Source organism: Crocuta crocuta, unplaced genomic scaffold, assembly GCF_008692635.1.
Source record: "Crocuta crocuta isolate KB4526 unplaced genomic scaffold, BGI_CrCroc_1.0 scaffold162, whole genome shotgun sequence".
NCBI lineage: Eukaryota > Metazoa > Chordata > Mammalia > Carnivora > Hyaenidae > Crocuta > Crocuta crocuta.
Genome location: NW_027529433.1, coordinates 1,603,733 through 1,624,676, shown reverse-complemented (window position 1 = coordinate 1,624,676; position 20,944 = coordinate 1,603,733). Strand labels below are relative to the sequence as shown.

At 41.6% G+C, this 20,944-nt stretch overlaps 1 protein-coding gene across 4 annotated transcripts in view; it reads left to right on the top strand.

Moving 5' to 3' along the window:
* Positions 1-423: 423 nt before the first annotated feature.
* The window catches only part of ATG10 (autophagy related 10), a 247,464-nt gene continuing 226,943 nt past the window's right edge, over positions 424-20,944 (top strand). For all 4 annotated transcript variants that reach the window (XM_077759859.1, XM_077759861.1, XM_077759860.1 and 1 more), the window contains exons 1-2: positions 424-500; positions 19,683-19,802. In XM_077759859.1, the coding sequence (XP_077615985.1) occupies positions 19,695-19,802 (108 nt within the window). In that variant the 5' untranslated portion in view covers positions 424-500; positions 19,683-19,694. The remainder of the gene's footprint in view (positions 501-19,682; positions 19,803-20,944) is intronic.

Genomic DNA, 20,944 nt, shown 5'->3' with positions numbered 1-20,944 from the left:
TAAACCGTTGGCACTCATCTCCCTGGTTTGGGCTTTCCAACGGGCCGCCTTTGAGGACGCGGAGCGCCAAGCAGCCCTTCGGTTTCCCCGGCCGGTGAGATGAGGGGCGGGGCCTCGGCTCCCGCGGTCTCGGGCAGCAGGAAGGTCACGCCCCCGGCTCGGGCCCTGCGCGCGCGGCCCTAGACGTCAGGCACCCGCGCGAGCTTGGCCCCACGGTGCGCCGGAGGTGCTGGTGCGCATGCTCTGACTCGGTCGCCGCCGTGGCGGTGGCGGTAGCCGAGGAAGGGTTGGGCTTTTCTTTCCGGAGGCCTCTGTGCGCGTGGGTTCGCTCGTCTGCTACAGTCTCCACGGCCCCCGGGAACCCCTTACTTTCCGCTGAGGCCGCCGACTGGGCGGCAGCTGGCAGAGCGATGGGCACCTCACCCCGGCTCCCCTCCCCCAACCCTGTCGCCCCGCCCGCGCTGGGCTGGGCGGCGGGGTCAGGGGCCGAGCGGAGCTGGGTGAGTATTCCCACAGCCTTTCCCGCGGCCTCTTCCCAGCTCTGCTGACCGTAGAGTCCTCACTTCACTCCGGAATGATGGGGAAGGGCGGGTGCGGGTGGGCGGCAAACAGCGCAGCCCTGAACAAAAGACGGGCGCGGGGCGCTGGCTAGTGGAATGCAGGCCTGGTCCCAGCGGTCGTGGGACGAGCTGCTGGTTGGGGGTGTGGGGGGTGTGGGGAGTCGCAGTGGGAAGGAGGGCGCGCACCCAGTGTCACCGGCTCTTTTGGGCCACTACGAAGCCCTCACTCACGACGTGGCTAGTTCCTATCATGTGTTGAAGCCTGCGCAGGGATAGCAAGTCTTTGTCCCTGTAACCTTGAAACAAAGGGTATTAAGTTACCGGTGGTTCCAATGGCAAAGTCCCGCTAAACTTGAAGGGCTTTCAGATTCATTAAGGATCAGGAGAATAAGTTAATGTTTGTAGCTAACAACTTTTCTTTTCCCAAATTATCTACTCATAGTATCAAATTATGAGCAGGTGGGGGAAGTTAGCTGATTTACAGATATATTCGTTTAAGATGGCAAAAATTATAAACATCTAGGAAAAGCAAAAGGGTGGCTCAGAATGAAACCTTGTCTGAAAAGCCCACCTGAGGATGAATTAATTATCTGGGGGACTCTACTTTTGCTTGACATAATATTGATTAGGGCCCAGGCTCAGCAGTCACTTTTTATTTTTTATTTTTTGGTCTAATGGAGATCCAAATTATGTCTGACTGGTAGAAGAAAAATACTCCTGAAGGTTGTGATTTTATTGCCCTGTTTCCAAGATTTTTATAATTTTTCCCATTCTACTTGCTCCATCAGGAGTTCAATAAATCTTTGTCACAGGCTCACTTTGTGTGAATGATGTTTATAACTTTAAAAAGTTACAATTTAACAGTGGCCTCACTGTTTCAATTTTTAATTTTATTTTTTAAATGTTTTTATTTATTTATGAGAGAGAGAGAGAGAGAAACAGAGAATCTGAAGCGGGCTCCAGATTGAACAGTTAGCACCGAGCCTGTGGTGGGGCCCTAGCTGGTGAACTTTGAGATCATGAGTGAGCCAAAGTCAGAGGTTTAAACAACTGAGCCACACGGGCGCCTCAACAGTGGCCTCACTCTTTAGTGATAAAAGCTTAAGTTTATACTTTAAGAATTGAAAAACATAGGCTCTCAACAGCATTATTGGACCCCAAGTAGAATCCTTACTTCTTGCTTCTGAAGAGTCGAATATGGACAAAATGAAAAGTACAAAATGAACATTTGATCTAAAAAGAAATGTTGAATATTGAGAGATGCAAATTAAGGGATTGCAATTACAAGGATTTAATATTGTTATTGATATTTTAATTGAAGAAGTTAGTGGAAACAGTTTCTGGTTCTACACTGGATTCATTTAGTATAGGTAGACTGTTACAAAATAATTTATCCTTACATCCTTCTCCCTTTGCCAGTTCCTTTCCCTCTTTATTTAGGATTAAATGAGACACTGCTACATGATGGGCTTAAGGTTTTATGACAAATTCTAAACTGATAGCAGTTCCTAATGCTTATACATTGCTGAAAAGGATAAGCAATACTTTAAGGAAAAACGTGTCAGGTAAAATTTATATAAGTAGATTGTTCAAGTCTGGGTTTGATTTGATTATTAACACCTTTGAAGACTAGAGATGTTTGGGGCCCTAGAGGCAGTGTTTGAATCATAAACACAGGAACCATAACAACAGCAAAGTGCCATAGAGATTATTTAGTGATTATGTGTTAAAAACGAATGTCTTCAGGGGCCAAGCAGACTGGGTATAAAAAGATTGGAAAGCAGGGGAATGGAGAATAAATCCTACCTAAAATCATCCAGAATAAGGAGAGGTTGCTGAAAACTGCAAAACGAGAGGCACCTCTAAAGCGCTTGGTATCTCCGTTCTTGAAGTGCTCATCTCATAGGCTTACAGAACCCAGGAAGATACTTACTGGTAAAAGTTTATCTTTGAGTTTGGGGTTATCTCATATCACTGTCATGTAGTAGCCTTCAGAGAAACATTTAAAATCCTCTCTGTGCCAGCTCAAGAACCTATAAGGGTTTCTTATTGCCCATTGTTTTAAATGGAATTTCTTCATAGGATTTGGGAGTTACGTGTAAACTGCTTTTCTTCCCGCTCCCGCCCCCCTGCCTCAACTCCCTGATCTCCCTATAGACTAAGTTCTCAGCTTCATAGTGCTCAAAGGAAAGAAAGAAGCATACTACTTCTCAAGAAAAACACAGCTTTCTTGGAAGTAAATATTGAGAGAAATGTAGGTTGTGATCTCAGATTTCAAAGATATGCTAAGAAACACTACGGTTAAGTTTTTTAGACTTGGTTAATTTTTTTTTCAAGTTTATTTATTTTGAGAGGTAGGGGAGGGGAAGAGAGAGAGGGAAAAGGAGAGAGAGAAAGAGAGAATTCTAAGTAGGGGATAGAGAGAGAATCCCAAACAGGCTCTGCACCGTCAGTGAAGAGCCCAATACAGGGCTCAAACTTACCAACCATAAGATCATGACTTGAGCTAGTTTGACATTTAACTGACTGAGCCACCCAGGCACCCCAAGACTTTGTTAAGTTTTAACCTCCTTCTAGTGTTTCTTAACGGGGGCTCAACTGGCATGTTCATGGAGCTGTCTCATACCTTGTAGATGCTCATTGTATCTGTTCCCTGAGCACTAACTTGCAATAGCAAACTACAAACTCACTATTTTGTGATAACTCACTGTGTTCTCACTCATTTCCAAACAACCTCTTTGAGAATGGTCCCTCCCAATGTTGGGAACCATTGGACCATATCTGCCTATAGTTTACCCAGCCTATGCCTGTGTATTACCACTTTATTTTTAAAAGTTAGCAAACTTTTCAGGCCCTTTGTTGAGTAGCTCCTCCATTTTCTTTTGTATGACATGTCTTTGTCTCTACTTGGTAAGACCTCATTCACATACCAAATTCAGTTCTTCAAGAACTGAATTCAAGTCTTCCAGACTCCCTCTTTTAGGGCCTTAGATTTTCCCAGGAAACATTTGATAGTCCTTCCTGTGAGGACACACACACAGTGAAGTGCTAGGATATTGTAGGTGCCAGGTGAATGAATGAAAGCTTGTGGAAGTAAGAAGGCACATTAATCTAATTTTTTTAAAAGTTTATTTTATGAGAGAGAGAGCCCATGCAACTGGGGAGAGGCAAACACAGAGGGAGTAAGAGGGAATCTCAGCAGGCTCTTCATTGTTAGCACAGAGCCTGACATGGAGCTCAAACTCACGAACCCTCATGTGAGATCATGACCAGAGCCAAAATTGACAGACACTAACCCAACTGAGCCACATAGGCACCCTTCTAGTTTGTTTCTGTTCTTTTTAAATATTCATTTTGAGAGAAAGAGAGAGCACAAGTGAACATGTGTGAGCAGGGAAGGGCAGACAGAGAGAGGTAGAGAGAGAGAATCCGGAGCAGGCTCCACAGTGTCTTGGAGCCCATGTGGGTCTTAATCTCACCAACTGTGAGATCATGATCTGAGCTGAAATCAATAGTTGGGCACTTAACCGACTGAGCCACACAAGCACTCCTAGCTAGCTTTTAATGAAGACTGTAAGAAGAAAAAGGGAATGTCTCTTTCATTAAAAAATGTCAAACACTATTTTTTTAAGAGAGAATCCCAAGCAGGCTCCAAGCTCAGTGTGGAGATTCACAAAGGGCTCCGTCCCATGACCCTGGGATCATGACGTGACCTGAAAGAAATCAAGAGTCAGATGCTCAACCAATTGAGCCACACAGATGCCCCACTAATTATTTTTTTAATGGCACTTGCTAGTATATTTTAAAAATACATGGCTCTATCATCTATTTTCAGAGTAGCAGAGTCTGTAACTTCTGACAGAGTGCTGATTTTTTCTCTATCTTCTTATTTGTGGAATAACTTTGGCCAAACTCTTATGTCATTAGTTCCTGGTTCTGGCCTAATTAGCATACATGCAGACTAGATTTAGTTTTATAAGTTCCACTATTCCAAAACAACAAGAGCTCAAATCATCACCAGTGGTGGATCAATTTCTCTTATATGCTTGCAGAAAAGTCTTATTTTATATAAAAATATAATCTTATAAAAATAATGACACTGATATCAGAAAAATTAGATGTCATGTAAATCTGTTGTTTGAATGGGAAAAGACCAATTGGTGAATAAGCTTGAAAGCTGAAGAAAGGTACCATAGGTAGAGACATGTAAAATAAATTCATTTAAAATTTTAATTTCCTTTTATTCATTGCGACTTTTGTTTACAGTGTGCCTGACTCTGTTATAGGTGCTAAGATGCAAACTTCTAAGTCAGAAATTCTCAGATGTTTAGACATTGCTCCATTGACTTCTGGTGTTCCTTGCTGTGGAGGTGATTGCTGAGGCTACCCTAATTTTTATTTCTGTATAGGTAAACTCTTTATTCTGCCTGCATCTTTATTTATTTATTTTTTTTTAATTAAGATATTCCACTAGGCTACCTCTAGGCATAGATTTTTTTTTTTTTACCCAAAAGTTTTCTCAAAAACACACTGAATCATCTCAATTTATGAAAGTAAATATGTTTGATCTTTTTTTTTTTTTTTTAGTCCAGCTCAGAGCACAGGAATAATTTTTCAATGGTTGTTTGCTTATGATTTCAGTTCAGAAACACCAATTATTTGTAGGTTGGATTTGTGATCTTTGTCCTCTAATCAACCAATATGCTTTGTTTTCATCTTGGTCCTTTTCCTTCTGTGTTAGGAGATCATCTTATATGTATATGCTAAAATACTAATTAGTTTTTTTCCACCTTCTGTACTTCTCTATATTGCTGCTTATGTAGAATTTAAATCTCTACTATTATTATATAATTGAATTCCCTTCCAGTTTTTTCTCATCCAGCTTCTTTTTTAATCTCAGCTGTTGTTTCCCTTTTTCTTTTTCAATTGGGAATGTAAAGTGGATAATTTCCAAGTTTCTCTCCTGATACAGTCTAAGTCCACCACAATAGCAAGCTTTCTCTTTTCCTCTCTATGGTGATGTTTTTTCTTGCAGTGCAAGAGTGTCACCTTGTTCCCATACTGTTATTGATGTTTTTGATTTTCTTACCTTGAAGGAAGAGGGACGCGTGTAGGGACTGTCTGACTCTTATCAGACAGTGAGCAAGCTCTCTGCACCATTCTCCCTACATCTGTCTAGGTGAGGCAGCACTCTTCCTCTAGTGGGAGCTAGGAGAGTATGTTGAAAGATACAACCAAATTAGTGAATGACAGGTCTTTCTGTCATTCAGGGGTCTTCCTTTCCTATTGTTTAATTTTTCTGTCCTGTATCTATAACAAGAGGAGTGATTTTGTGTGATTTGAGTTGTTGCAGGGGAAGTGGTGGTGGTGAGGTTGCACTCTTCTGAGGGCTCCTCCTGCTTCCAGTGAAGCAGGGTGAATATCGGAAAATCCACGAAACCCCGAATAGAAGTGAGGCAAGATTTTATTCACAGCCAGGCCACACCTGATCTCCTGATCCTAAGGAGAAAAATGTAGAGAACGGCCCCAAACAAAAGTAGCAGTGAGCTTATATGGATTTCAGCAAGGCAGAATATGCCATTGTTTAGTTAACCAATTACAATTTACAGCGTTTCATGGCAGCCAATTATATTGTGACACACAGACGTTAGTTTTGTCAGAAACGTATCATTTTAAAGTTCTTTGTCTTGAGAGGGTTTGAAATGACCAATCATAGTTAGACATTTGAGAAACCGTGGGGTAGTGACTATGTAACAGACCACCTGACGCCAAATAGTAATGAGGTGTTCTGTAACCTTTGCATACAGAGTTTGGTTAACCAGAACAGGGAAGCACAAGCTTGCTAAGCAGATTTACAGAAGCAGAAATAGCATGTTAGTATTTAGCTGTGCTTGAGGTCAACCTACAGCATTCTCCACTCCTGTTTGTCAGTGATTCAGATCTTTGAAGAATCCTAGTCTGGCATCGGGGATAGTGGAACGTATTGGCTACAAGCTACCATGAGTTTTATGGATCCTATTCTTTGGTTTATGAACTTAAGTAGTAGTTTGAAGTTCTCATCCCCTCTGATGAAAGTGGCAGTACTTATGCCAGTGGACCCTGCCACTCCCAGTCCTGCAAAGAGGGACACTAGGATAGTAGAGATGGGTTCCCTCGTAAATTGAGACTGAGGAATGAAACCTAGGTGCTCTCTTCCTCCTTCACCTGAAAAGTAGAAAACCTGGGGTAGGAGGTGGACTAGGATGCAGAAATCAGACCTCTTGATTTTAAGGTGGAGGTTCAAACAAGGGATTAAGCCTGAGGAGGAAGCGAAGCAAGTCCCAGAGGGCGAAACAAGGCCCAGAGGTGGTACAAGGAAGTAAAGGGTACCTCCCACCTGAGTATTATTTAGCAAGTAGATGGTGTTGTTACAGTAAGTGTTGTTACAATAAGTCAAACACCTGGATTGATTGATCTGGTAATTTCCTGCATAGAAACAGGTTCCCATTCCTTCTAGATCTCCTAAGGTGAGACTTGGGTTCCGTCTCCGGGTACAATGACCCTCTATCTGGCCATTGCTCAAGTTTCTGACTTGGTCTTCCCTCTTTCCCAAAGGGACCAGAGCATCTACTCCTATGTAGTAGGGGGGCCTAGGATCCAAACATAGCCAACAATCCCAAGTGATGTTAGGGTTGGTGGCATTAAAAAACCTAAAGGTATAAGGCTTTAAAGGTATCGGTTTTCCTTATTTTAGATTCACTTTGTGGGGAAAGGGGTTATCATAAGGGCGGTGGCGGTGGGTGGATGGGCTATTAGGTTTACCTGATGGTCAGGCAAGAGACCTGGGGGTAAGTTCTCCAGGGTCAAAGAAAGGGTTAGTTACAGGATTGGCCCCTATGGGTGCTTTAACCTTAAATCTCTGAGTGGTGAATTCAATGCCGGGTTCAAGACCAGGAGTGTATANCCTATACGTGCAGACATATGATATTTGTCCTTCTCTGCCTGACTTATTTCGCTCAGCATAACACCCTCAAGGTCCATCGTGTTGCTACACATGGCCAGATTTCATTGTTTCTCATTGCCATGTAGTATTCCATGGTATGGATCTAAACCATTTTTAATGATAGTGACTAGGTGCTGGCCCTTGATAGTAGACACTGCTCTCATAGACAGTATAAACTGGTCCTTTTCAGTAACCCAGTCAGCTATGGTCTCATAACCCCATGAGGCACAGTGAAACTGGCCTTGTCCTTGGCAGTCGGGGGTTTCTGTCAGAGGGGCAAGCATAAAACTGTACTCCTTTGAAACTTAGGCAGTCTGGGGTTCTCTAGTAAGGCAAAATCCGGTAGTACCTTGATACCATGGTTGTTGTTTCCTTTCAGTGGGGAACAAAAGACAGATTAAATGTCAAAACAGGGAAAGCGTAAGTAGATTTTGCTAAAACCTATCCTGTAGTGGTTTTGCTAACTATCCAACTGTATTGGACAGGGGTGTGGTCAGAAAATGGTCCTCCAACTAAGAAAATTATTAAGAACAAACTTGTCCAGGGGCACCTGGGTGGTTCAGTTGGTTGAGTGTCGGACCTCGGCTCAGGCTGTGATCTCATGGTTTGTGGGTTCGAGCCCTGTGTCGGGCTTTGTGCTGACAGCCAGCTCACAGCCTGGAGCCTGCTTCAGATTCTGTGTCTCCCTCTCTCTCTGACCGTCCCCTGCTCACGCTGTCTCTCTCTCTCTCAGAAATAAAAATATTTAAAAAAAATTTGTTTAAGAACAAAATTGCCCAGCAGGTTCTTTTACCAGCCGGACCTTCAAAGGATTTCTGTCCGTTTGACAGTCCATTGTAGAAGAATGTGGTTGGGGTGTGCCACTTTAATTTGAGAGTGGTGGATCCAGGGGCTCTGGCCAGCAACCTTCACAGCGGATGGGATGGACAGGATGATCGGATAGGGCCCTACTCAGCGTTCCTCTAAATTTGGGGGGGTGTGACGTACCCAGATCCAATCTCCAGGTCTGAGTCCTTGGTCTGATGGTTTGACTCTAGAAGGGTGGTTCCTTCTGGTTTTCTTTTACTAGGCTTTGGATGGCTGGGAGTGTACTCTGTAGAGCCTACAAAGACTTAAAGAGATGTTAGTTTGAGGTTTCCACCCATTGTTCATCTCCCAATTTTGGAAGCAAGGGCTTGGGTCCAGATAACCGGGTCCTGAGTCACTACAGCTGCACATGCATATCTGATTCCATTTTTGACAAAACTGCTGCCATCAGTGAACAGCTCAAAATTCACCTTTGGTAGAGGTTGATCTCTTAAGTCCCCCTTTAGTCCTGTAAGAGTACTAACAGTTTCTAAGCAATCGTGGAGTAGGGCCTCTGAGTCATCAGGTAGCAAGGTGGCTGGATTTAAAACCTCTGTCTTCAGGAAAGTGATGCGGGGGGGGTTCTAGTAGCAATACCTCATACTGGATGATTTGTGCATTAGAGATCCATTGGTCTGGTGGGGAGCGCAGCAGGGATGCTATCGTGTGAGGTCCTATGATCTGAAGGTCTTGCCCAAGCGTTAGTTTGGAAGTTTCTTTAACCAACGTGGCAGTAGCAGCAACAGCTCTTGGGCAGCTGGGCCACCCGGTGGCAACAGAGTCCAGCCGTTTGGACAAGTAGGCTACAGGTCATTTCCAGGGGCCCAAAGTTTGAGTAAGGACCCCTTTCACAATTCCCTGGAACTCATGTACAAATAACTGGAAAGGCTTGGTAATATCAGGTAAAGCCAGGGCGGGGGCTTGGATAAGGGTGCACTTGATTTGCTCAAAAACCCTATCTTCCTGTTCTCCCCAGACCATGTCAGTGCCTTCACCCCCAGTAGCAGAGTACAGGGGCTTTGCCATTTCAGTGAAACCAGGTATCCAGAAGTGGCACTACCCAGCGGCTCCTAGGAATTCCATGATCTGTCCTTTAGTTATGGATTTAGGAATGTTTAGGATAGCTTGGATTCTTTCTGGCCCCAGCAATCCCTTGCTTTCCCTGTCCTTTGCTGTTGCCTGGGGGTTGTCCCCAGGCTGCCATGAGGACTTTCCCTGTTTCCTTCCCTTGCACGAAGGCAGGGCTGTCCCGACTCTGAAAAACACTCTTGGCTATTTCTACTAGCTTTGAAATTACCTTTCCTTCAAATCCTTCTAGTTTTTGAAGCTTCTTATGGATGCCTGGGGCCGACTGATCAAAGCCATATTAATGGTTTTTTTGGTTTTCCACTGCCTCGGGGTCAATAGGAGAATATAGGCGGTAAGCTTGGTAAAGCCTTTCTAGGAAGGCTGCAGGCAACTCATTCGGCCCTTGGACTGTGTCATGACTTTTTGTCAGATTGGTGGGCTTTTGTGCTGCTGCGCGAAGCCCCTGCAGCAGAATCTGGCGATACTGGAGTGGACGCTCCCTACCATTATCCGTGTTGGGGTCCCATTGGGGCGGCGTGGAAGGGAAAACCTGCTCAATTCTGTGAAGGTCTGTGGTAGGCATCCCGTTTGGGCCAAGGACTGCTCTCGTTGCTTCTCAGAGCACTCGAGCCCTTTCCTCAGAAGTCAGTAAGACCTGCAGAAGTTGGTGACAGTCTTCCCAAGTAGGTAAGTGAGTGGTGAAAATAGAGCTCAATAAGTCAGTCAGGCCCTGGGGGTTCTCAGAGAAAGACAGGTTCTGAGTTTTCCAGTTGTAGAGGTCCGTTGTAGAGAAAGGAGTGTAGATAAGTGTTGGGCGTGTTGGCTGCCCGTCTGGACCGGGTCTGGACCAGGAGCCGGAGCCGTTTGCCTAAGGGGAAGATTGGGAACCAGGGTATCATAGGACTGGTGTTCTCCTCCACATGGGGCTTCTGATCTAGTATGTGGGGTCTAGTTAAAGGGTTTCCTGTGGCCTTTGGTCCCTGGAGGACTGTTGGAACCTGGGGATAAGGGGGTGGTCCCTGAGGATAAGATAATAAGTCCCCCACCCCTTCTGGTATCTCCTGAAGCACTTGGTAAAGCCTCTTTGAAGGCTGAGTGACGGGAAGTAAGGGTTTGGGGTTTGGAGGAGAACAGGAAGGAGGGTGGGAAAGAGAGGGGCCAGATGACAGCTTTTGGTCCTGTTGTTAGCACTCTCTCAGCCATGAGGGTGGGTCTTCTAGAAGTCGACCCAAGTCACAGCATGTGGCTGCTGGTCAGGGTGAATATCTTGACAAATCCTGTGGATGGCATACGCAAGGTTAAGATTATAGGAGCCCTCTGAGGGCCAGTCAACCCCAGAGAATGCCGGCTAGTCCAGCTGGCAGTGTGTTCGCAGCCAGGATGGCTTTAGGTTAAAGCCACAGGTTTTTTTTTTTCCTCTTTTCCTAAAAGCAGAAAGTTATTTAGCATACATTCAAGAGGGGAACAAGGCTTAGATGAAGATTGACCCGTGACGGAAGTTAAACAGCGGGTCACACCAGAGAAAGGTTAATAGGAAACGTTTAACAAGACATACAAAGCACTGAACACAGAACAAATGGTCGGGGTGATCAAGCCCAACCTAGATGGTCCGAAGACCTAGATGGTCCGGAGACCCAGACGGTCTGAAGACCCAGACAGTCCAAAGATCCTGATGGTCCAGAGACCCAGATGGTCCAAAGACCCAGACGGTCCGGAGACCTAGATGGTCCGGAGACCCAGCTGGTCCGGAGACCCAGATGGTCTGGAGACCCAGCTGGTCCAGAGACCCAGATGGTCCAGAGACCCAGGTGATCTGGAGACCTAGATGGTCCGGAGACCCAGATGGCATTAGGGATGTCTCCACCAGATGCCAGCTAGGGGGCAGTTAAGCTGTGTCCAGCCTTCCCTCCTAGAAACAGATCTGGCCAGTAACAGAAAACAAAAAGTAGGCGCTGCCTCAGGTACCTTAGTTAAGTCAGGTCTGAGAATGGAAGGCCAGGGCCGAGGAACGTCTCTTGAGAGCTCTCCGCTAGCTTTTCCGCTTCAGCCTCCAAATTTCGGGTGGTTGTAGATATCTTGGTGGAACCTCCAAATGAAGCAGGGTGAATGTCGGAAAAACCACCAAACACCCGAATAGAAGCGAGGCAAGATTTTATTCACAGCCAGGCCAAACCTGATCTCCTGATCTTAAGGAGAAAAATGTAGAGAATGGCCCCGAACAAAAGTAGCAGTGAGCTTATATGGATTTCAGCAAGGCAGAATATGCCATTGTTTAGTTAACCAATTACAATTTACAGCGTTTCATGGCAGCCAATTATATTGTGACACACAGACGTTAGTTTTGTCAGAAACGTATCATTTTAAAGTTCTTTGTCTTGAGAGGGTTTGAAATGACCAATCATAGTTAGACATTTGAGAAACCGTGGGGTACTGACTACATACAGACCACCTGAGGCCAAATGGTAACGAGGTGTTCTGTAACCTTTGCATACAGAGTTTGGTTAACCAGAACAGAGAAGCACAAGCTTGCTAAGCGGATTTACAGAAGCAGAAATAGCATGTTAGTATTTAACCATGCTTGAGGTCAACGTACAACACCACAGCTGCCTAGTGCTGACTTTACACTGTAGCATGAAGTATTCCCCTTGGCTCCACCTTCCAGCTCTGGTCATTAACATTATATTGTGGAGACAAAACGGCGTTGAGAGAGAATTGCCAATGGGCTTGGAAGCCAGTAGTGGAGGGAGCATCTCAGGCTCTTTTTTTGAGGAAATACAGTATGAGGTAGAGTGAGATGCTTTTTTATGCTCATCCTAACTGGACTTCCTGCTGCAAGAGGCCACAGACAGCATCAGCTACCAGTTAACATCCTTCAGTTACATTCCAGGTATAATGTTGTAGCCCATTTAAACTTTATTTGTGATATATATTTTAGTGGGAAGCAGGGAGGGAGTGCTGGGCTCATTGGTCAGTGGCTGTCAAGACTGAACCAAACCTTCTCTCTTTTGCTGCTTCCCTGTGCTATTTCTTGGGTTACTGGGGCTATCCCTGCTGTGCTCCACCCAGGCTGTCAAATGCCTCGAAATCCTGCTAGCCTTATCAAAACAATCGTATTTTGTCTGAATTTCCTAGCATGCTTCTTCCTCAAAAGTATGTCTGGTGCTAACTACAGATGTTTGTTTGGTTACCTTCAGAATCAGGTAATCTCCACCTGGGCCTTTGATTCCATATTTACATGCCCAAGAACCTTGCTATGTAAGTGATTATCTAAATGATTTCAAGCCCAATTCTTAAAACGGTATTGGGTTCAGCTTAACCCCCCTATCTAGTAATTACATGTGTTTTTTGTTTGTTTGTTTGGTCTGGTTTTTGGAAAAAGTCTAAATCTAAATTTATAATAATGTGAAATTGCTTCAGGGAGGGACAAATACAAAGAAAGTTTTATAGTTTTATTAGTTAAAAATTATCTTTAATGTTTAAAGGTATTTATGGTATATTCGGTGATAATCACATTTTTTGTAAATGACCTTGAGTTCTGGGGAAACTTAGTTATATTTCTTTAAGTGTTTTCGTCTCACTTTGATTCTGATATACATTGATTTATAAGTTCATCAAAAAAAACCTGTCTTTGACATAAACTAAAATTAAAATAAAATAAATTAAAAACAGTTTCCCACATGTTAGATTAAAAAGCACACAAAAAAAGTGGAGAATGGTAGTGAAAAAAAATGTTTTTATCTAAAAAGGATCATTTGAACAATGATTATACACAGTATTAGAATTCATGGGGCCTGTTTTTCTGGAAAGATATTTAATAGCAGCAGAATAAGCTTCTTCACACTGTCTAGTCTTAGGGCTAACCTCTAGTTTAGAAAGACTGCTTTCACTTGATGGGAAGAAAAATTATTCTACCTTCCCAATCTTTAGCCTCTGCTGAAGCAGTTAAACAAAAAGGCTTTGATTATTTGAACTTAAAAAAAAATCAAATAGGTTTCCAGCAGGAGTAAGACTCAAGCAAAATAGATGTATTAGCAACTTACATTTTAGGGCATGAAAGAGCTCTGACTCCCTTCTAACTTTTATTTGTAATAAGAAATGAGAGGTTCATTGTTTAGGATGAGATGAGAATTGGAATTAGTCTTTCTACTGAGAGTCCACCTGTGTTCTGTTGTCACCTCCAGTTTGAATTTATTTTTAAGGTTTTTAGTCTGGAAACTGAGGCAGTTCACATGTCTAAGGTTTTATATTTGCAAAATAAATTCTTGCCATTTTTGCTTATTAAGCTGCAGTTGTGGTTATTTCCATTTTTGGCCATAATTTTAGCCATCTCATAGTAGCAAGTTCTCATATTCTCATTTCTGCCTCGACTAGTCTATGAACTTGATAGAGACCAGAGTATTACAGCTTGAAAAGTACATGTAAAAATGCTGATGGTATTATGTTTTCATTTTTAATAAGTTGAAATATTCTTACTTGAGCAAAGATAATAATTATTCAGTGATATTTCATTATGACATATTATAATGATTCAAATTGAGATGGATATCATTTTAATATAATATAATTCATAATTTTGTAATCAAGGCATAAGTGTTTGTATTATTATATGTAACATCCTTCAGCAAAGCCCAGTCCTTAGATAATTTTAAAAGTATTCAACCAAATATTAATTAGTGCTTTGATGTGCTGTCATCTTGCTACTGGCACAGAGCTGTTAATTAGATAAACTATGGCTATTGAGTGAAATTTTTATGTTTCACCTAACATTTTAAATAGTTCAGTAAACCTCAAGTAACCAGGGGGCTTAGGGAATAGAGTGTTTTTACTTTAGTTCAATTTTGTTGTGAAGTAAGGGTTTGTTTGGAATTTGTAAAATGTGCCAAAATATATTAGTATTTTTTTAATGAATTAAATTCAATTTTGGTTTGATTTAGTATCTCAATATATGTCAGATCATTCTATAGTTTAAAAAAAACCTAATTTTCTGACTGCTCCATTTTGGTCTCCCTATTCTAGTTCTTTATCCTCTCCCTGATTGATCATATGTGTTCTCTTATTTATGAAATGTTGATTTAGAATCAATATTTCTGGCTCCAATCTCTCTTTCCTTCTGAGTTCCAGATCCATCTGCAAATGCCTACTAGATTCCCTTCACATGGTTATTCCCTAGGCATTTTGAGCAAACACAGTGTGGTTAAATTAAGCCCAACTGACTCCCCAAGACTGCTCTTGCTCAGTGCACCTCTACGTAAGGCAAAGAACTGGGAATCTTTCTTGAATCTTTTCTCTCACCTATCCCTCACATACCAAGATCCCCAGATGTCATGAGTATACTAGCAAAATGTCTTTTGAATCCCTCCCTCTTCTACCCTACTTCCGGTGTTTGGCTCTGTTTAGCATCATTTTTTCTTTCCTGGATTATTGCTGGAGACTATCAACTGGTCTTCATTTAGTCAGGCAGAACCTGTAGTCTCCACTGGAGGCCAGAATGCAGATGTAATCAGTGTCCCCCCGTGTTCAATGCCCTTTTGAGCCCTCAGGAGAGACAGGCTCAGGAGAGACATCAGCAGTAGTTCTCTCAGTACCCCTCTTCTACCTCTGTGTTTCAGTCAAGCCAAAAGGTCTTCGATTACCAGACCTTCCCTTATATTCAGATTTTTGTACATCCTGTTCCTTTGCCTCCCTCCTTCGCTTAATTGGCTTCTCTTCTTCCTTTTAGCGTCTTCTTAGGTATCACTTTCTCAACCTGTGTTTGCACTGAAGCTCCTTAACCAGGATTTGGTGTGTAACCTGGAAATCTCTCATCCACACCTGAAACATTTGATGACCGCCTCGGTAGAAGTGTGTGTACTTCATTGTCTCTTATGTACTTCCGTTCCTGTACTTGCTGTTTTCTTTTCCCAAACCTGTTCTCCCACTGTTCTCCTGCCCTCTCAGATTTTCCATTATGATTTCAGGAGCACACATCTGCAGTAAACACACTTACCTATAAAGAAAACCCATTATTTTCTTTACTATATTCTGTGGAGTAAGTTAAGTATTCCCAGAAAAGGAAATTTATGGTTAAAAGGGTCAGGAAACCCTAATTTAATAGTTTCCCCACCACAGTGTGTATTGTGAATTTCCAGGGTGGGGGTGGCGAGTGGATATAGTGCGGATCAGTTTTCACACTTCCGTATTACGTGATGTTAACATCTTCACAGGCCAGTGCTTCCACTAACTGGTTTTAAAGAACACTTGGCTTTGAAACAAAGAACAACAAACAAAAACTGAAATTCTTTGAGTGGAAGCTGCTTCTGCCTCCATCCTGTAAATTTCACGGTAGGGAGGTTGCTGGTAGCCTCCACTTCCCGAGAGCCAGTTTGAGGTCACTGCTTCTCTAGTCTTTTGTCAATATTCCAGCCCCTTTGAGGCTCCTTGGAAACTCTTTTGAGGACCTTCATATCCTATGAAATTTAGCTCCACCGAGATAACGAGCTAGGGTTCTTTTCTTACATACTTTTCCTACGGGCTACTTTTACCACCATCTTGAGGAGGAATCCAAGGCAGTGTTCTGGCTCATCAGGATCACATGTATTTAGTTTATTAGTGATTATTCTTGATGGAGCCAGGATATTATATCACTTATCATCTCTATGCACTTCAATTTCCTACCATTTGTCCCGTGTCATTTACAAATCTCTCATTTGATCTTCCATCTCCTTTAAAGAGCTCTCCCTCCCACCAGCTCTCCAGATAATTCTAAGTAACTTCAGTATCCATGTGGAAAACAGCAAACATAAGCCTCATAGTTTTCTTCCTTTTTTTGATGTTTATTTATTTATTTTGAGAGAGAGAGAGAGCACACAGCGGAGGGATAAAGAGAGGAGAGAGGGAATCCCAAGCAGGCTCCATGCTGTCAGCATAGAGCCCAACCTCACAGAATCATGAGATCTTTTTTAAAAAATTTTTTTAAATGTTTTTTATTTATTTCTGAGAGAGAGACAGAGACAGAGAGAGAGACAGTGTGAGCAGGAAAGGATCAGAGAGGGAGGGAGATACAGAATCTGAGGGAGATACAGAATCTGAGGCAGGCTCCAGGCTCTGAGCTGTCAGCACAGAGCTGGACGCGAGACTCTAACCCACGAACCGTAAGATCTTGATCTGAGCCGAAATCAGCCGCTTAACTGACTGAGCCCCCCAGGCACCCCAGTAATTTGCATTTAGCGATGTTTCATATTTGAACAATTTAATGTGTTGAGGGGGGTTAAAAGCAAATAAAATTCATCCAAATGCTTTCTTCAAATTTGGTAACAATACAGTAAAGGTTCAGAGCAATAATACTTTATATACTTGGTAAGCTCTCCTGAAGTTCTAAAGTTTCAAAGTCTTCTTCGGCTTCCTTTTCTTTCCTTTCCCTATGGTTGTTAGCTTTTTTGCATCTAATATTCTTTGATACTACCGTATTTTCCCAGCCCCTTCAGTCTTGTGGTATGTTTCCTACTTAATCTGTAACTCTGAGCTATTCTCACTAGCATATTCTCTTCTTTCTCCTGTACCTACCCATACACTGAATCAACCCAGCAAAACCTCAACTTTGCATGTGTGCCCAATGCAGCTCCCTGCTGGTTCCCATATTTGGTGAAGTGATTATTGCTAAGGGTAATCACAACAACCTTGTAGTCCATACTCTTGCATGGCACACAAACCTCCCTTCAAGAAGTTTTATCTCTTCAGTCTTGTATCTTTGAGGCATTACCTTTGTCTTTCTGTTCCAGTAGAGGGCAGACAAGTTTAACTTGCGTATGACTAGACTATCTCTATCTCCCTACACCTGCTGTGTCATGTTTATGAGATCAGACTTAGAGTTCTCTCCACCCTAACTTGCCTTTGTTCATACCATTTTCCCTGATTGGACCACGTTCTAACCCTTGTGCTTCACCCACTGACAATCTGCTCTACAAAAATTCTTATATACCTTAAAGATTCATCTTCACGCCCACCCCGCACACCCTCCCACACTATCCCCTCTTTATAAAGGACTCCATCATTTGTATGTATGTACTTTAAATAGAAGTCCTGTTTTCCAGTGCTGTCAGAATTGAGAGTTGAGCAATTAATTGAAAAAGTTGATTAAAGCTAGAGTTAAAAAAAATACATGCATACATGAAACATTTTATTTCAACTTAGAACAGAAATACATTCATTTGCTGGTTATCTCATGTATGACTAAGGGATTTTTTTTTTGAGTGTGGGAACTTGGTTGGAATTCATTGTTCCTTCGTGAATTCTGAACCTATAATGCATCCTATACATTTCCAATTTTGGTGTTTTTTCTTTTTTTTCTTTCTTTTTAGCACAAGCAGGGGAGAGGGGTAGAGAGAGAGAAAGAAGGAGAATTTTAAGCAGGCTCCAAGCTCAGTGTGGAGCCCAATGTAGGGCTCAATGCCACAACTCTGGGATCATGACCTGAGCTGAAATCAAGAGTTGGATACTCAACCGACTGAGCCACCCAGGAACCCCTCCTGTTTAGGTTTAAAAGAAAGAATTCAAGCCATTTGTGTAGCAATCTGAGCACAGAATCCTACATTTGTATGGTTTTACCCCCACCAATCTTTTCAGTTATATGGTCCATACCTACTTCAATAACAGTTTGTTTTTCTTATGGGGACTTACTGTTATAAAGTCTTTCTGAGGCATTAAATCATAGAAATAACAGTTGTTTTTCTTTTTTACTTGTATTTTATTGGTTTGGTTTGTGGAGTATTTAATTAAAGTAGTATTTATAATATACAAATGTGGTTTGTGAACATAAACTCAGCTGATGGGGAGGGAGGTGCTTCATAATCAGAATGTTGTAGACACTAGTCAGTGTTTTACTGAGGGAATGGATATTATGTTGATTAACCTGGCAAGGTGATTGAATGGAAGTTGGAGTTTCTACTGTAACAATTTTTATTGCTTATCTCCCTTTATTACACTGTGAGGTCATACACCATGCACAGTACCTACTGTATATGTTAAGTATGTATTTTTTGTGTGAACGAACAAATGCTTGTATAGGTCATACTAAATTCAAATAATCAGAAAGAATATTGGGCTGAGAATCAGCTAGTATAGACAGATCATTGGCCCTGGAGCCATACTGGGGTTTGAATCCTTTCTCATTTGTCTTTCTTGAGCAGATTACTTTCTCTGTTTCATTTGGGGAATGAGGATAACAATAGTCTTTGGGTTGCGGGAAGGTTAAATGGGAATGTAAAATATGTAGCATTGTGCTTGACAGAGTAAGCAGTCCACAAGTGCTGATTTTCCTGATGGTGCTTATCACCAGTGAGGAGACTATGGGACTTCGCTTGGTCGAATTTTTCTTATTAAGGGACTTGAATAACATAATATATCAATTTCTTTCTAGCTTTAAAATTCTCTTTTTATAAATATTTTATGTTTTGGGCAGATTTATGTAACAAATATGTGGCTATTCCTTGATTTGTCACATTTATAGATTTGATAAAGTAGGTAATTACTTAGGTGATCCTAACTTTACACCTTGAAAAACAAATACTTTCAGGCTTTAGAACATCATTTGTTAGGGAGTTGAACTCTAATAAAGTATGAAGAACAGCTCAGCTCTACTAAGACTGCCACGCTATCTACATAAGGACTAAGTAAGGTAGGAAGTAGAGAAGGAAGCTCTGAAGAGATTGTTTGGAAACATTAGCTCAGAAGAAGTGAGATAAAATTAAGCTCTGGACTCTAAATTTATGGACAGATTAACTATTTGAACCATAGATATACATTTGTTATAAATTTAGGTCAAAAACATTTCTTTAATGTTTATTTTAGAGAGAGATAGCACAAGTGGGGGAGGGGCAAAGAGAGGGAGACACAGAATCTGAAGCAAGCTCCAGGCTCTGAGTTGTCAGCACAGAGCCTGATGCAGGACTTGAACTCATGAACTGCGAGATCATGACCTGAGCCGAAGTTGGATGCCTAAATGACTGAGCCACTCAGGCACCCCATAAGTCTAGGTTTTCAGTTTTCATGTTGATCACATTTTCTTCCTGATTAAAAAATGGGGATAGACTGAGAAAGATGGAAATGTAATGCTTTTTTGGAATGGGTCTGAGGATATTTTCCATTCAGCGTCCCAAATTTTGGTTTGTTTGAAGAAATAAGTGATTTAGCAAAATTACTTTTAGCATTGATTCTACAGCTGATGCTTATACTTAGTTTTTATATTTCAGTTATTATTTAGTATGGAAGAAGATGAGTTCTTTGGAGAAAAAACATTCCAGCATTGTTGTGCAGAATTCATTAGACATTCACAGCAGATAGGTGATGGCTGGGAATGGAGAACTTCGAAGGTAAGAACAGAAATTTTTTATATTCTATTTCAATGAAGGTTTTATTTTTTTGCCCATGTAAACCTCAGTAATTGAAACTAATGTGTGAAAGCTAGTTTGATTTAGTATAAGACTTAAATTGAAGAATGTTTAAAACAGATGTCCATTTTATTGCTTCAACTATATATACTCATTATAATTAGGCTAATGAAGTATTATCTAGAAAAGTCCTTAGGTGACCTGCTTTAATTTAATAGATAAGAATGCTTAGCATATTAATTATCTGAATGTAAACAAATGCTTCTGTGGTGCTTCAAACCATTTATTTACACTATTAATTTTCTTAGGAAAGTACTTTTGTCCAGAGAGTGGAAAGATAATTCTGAAACCAAATGATCGTCAAACAATCACGAATTCTGAAACATTGAGGATTGAATTAATTGGGAATTTGTTAATAATGTAAACAGATTTCAAAACATTCTTTCTTTTGATTCTATTCAGTAATAATAATGTATTTCCACACATACATTTTAGTTAAGATTCTTTGCCACAAGCTCTTGAAGAATTCATTGAAATGATTTTCAGAGAGTATGCCTCCTCTGCTTGGTGACTTAATTTCATTCCTAAAAAAGTGGTGATTCCTGTTTTTCTGCTTATTGGCTCTGTTTTCTATATGAATTCTGAGAAATGTGAATCGTTTTGAGCTGATTCCTATGATTCAGAACTAAGCCAGGGAAATGCAGGTCTTGATCCAATCCAAAGTACCACTGGAGAGAGAAGCCATGATGTCCTTTGGACCATATGCCAGCTAAGCTTTCATGGGGATGGGGGTGGGGCGTGTAGGGGAGACTCCAGCCCTACTCTTTAAGTCAGTGATTGGACAGTTCATAAGCACCTAAGGCATCTCCTGCTCCAGGATAACATGACCTTATTATTAGCTCCTACTATTAATCTTTTTCCTGAGTATTTTATAATTTTGTTTGCTATTGTTCTTGAATTTTTATTCATCTTATTTCTTCTATGATTATTGACATATTAAAGAGTTGCTCCTTTTTGTATATCAACTTTTAACCATTCCATCACCTAACTGAGTTCTTTTAGTTCTCAAAGGTTGTCAGTGTCTGTGTCTCCTAAGGTAGCATGAAGTCATCTGCAAATGAGGA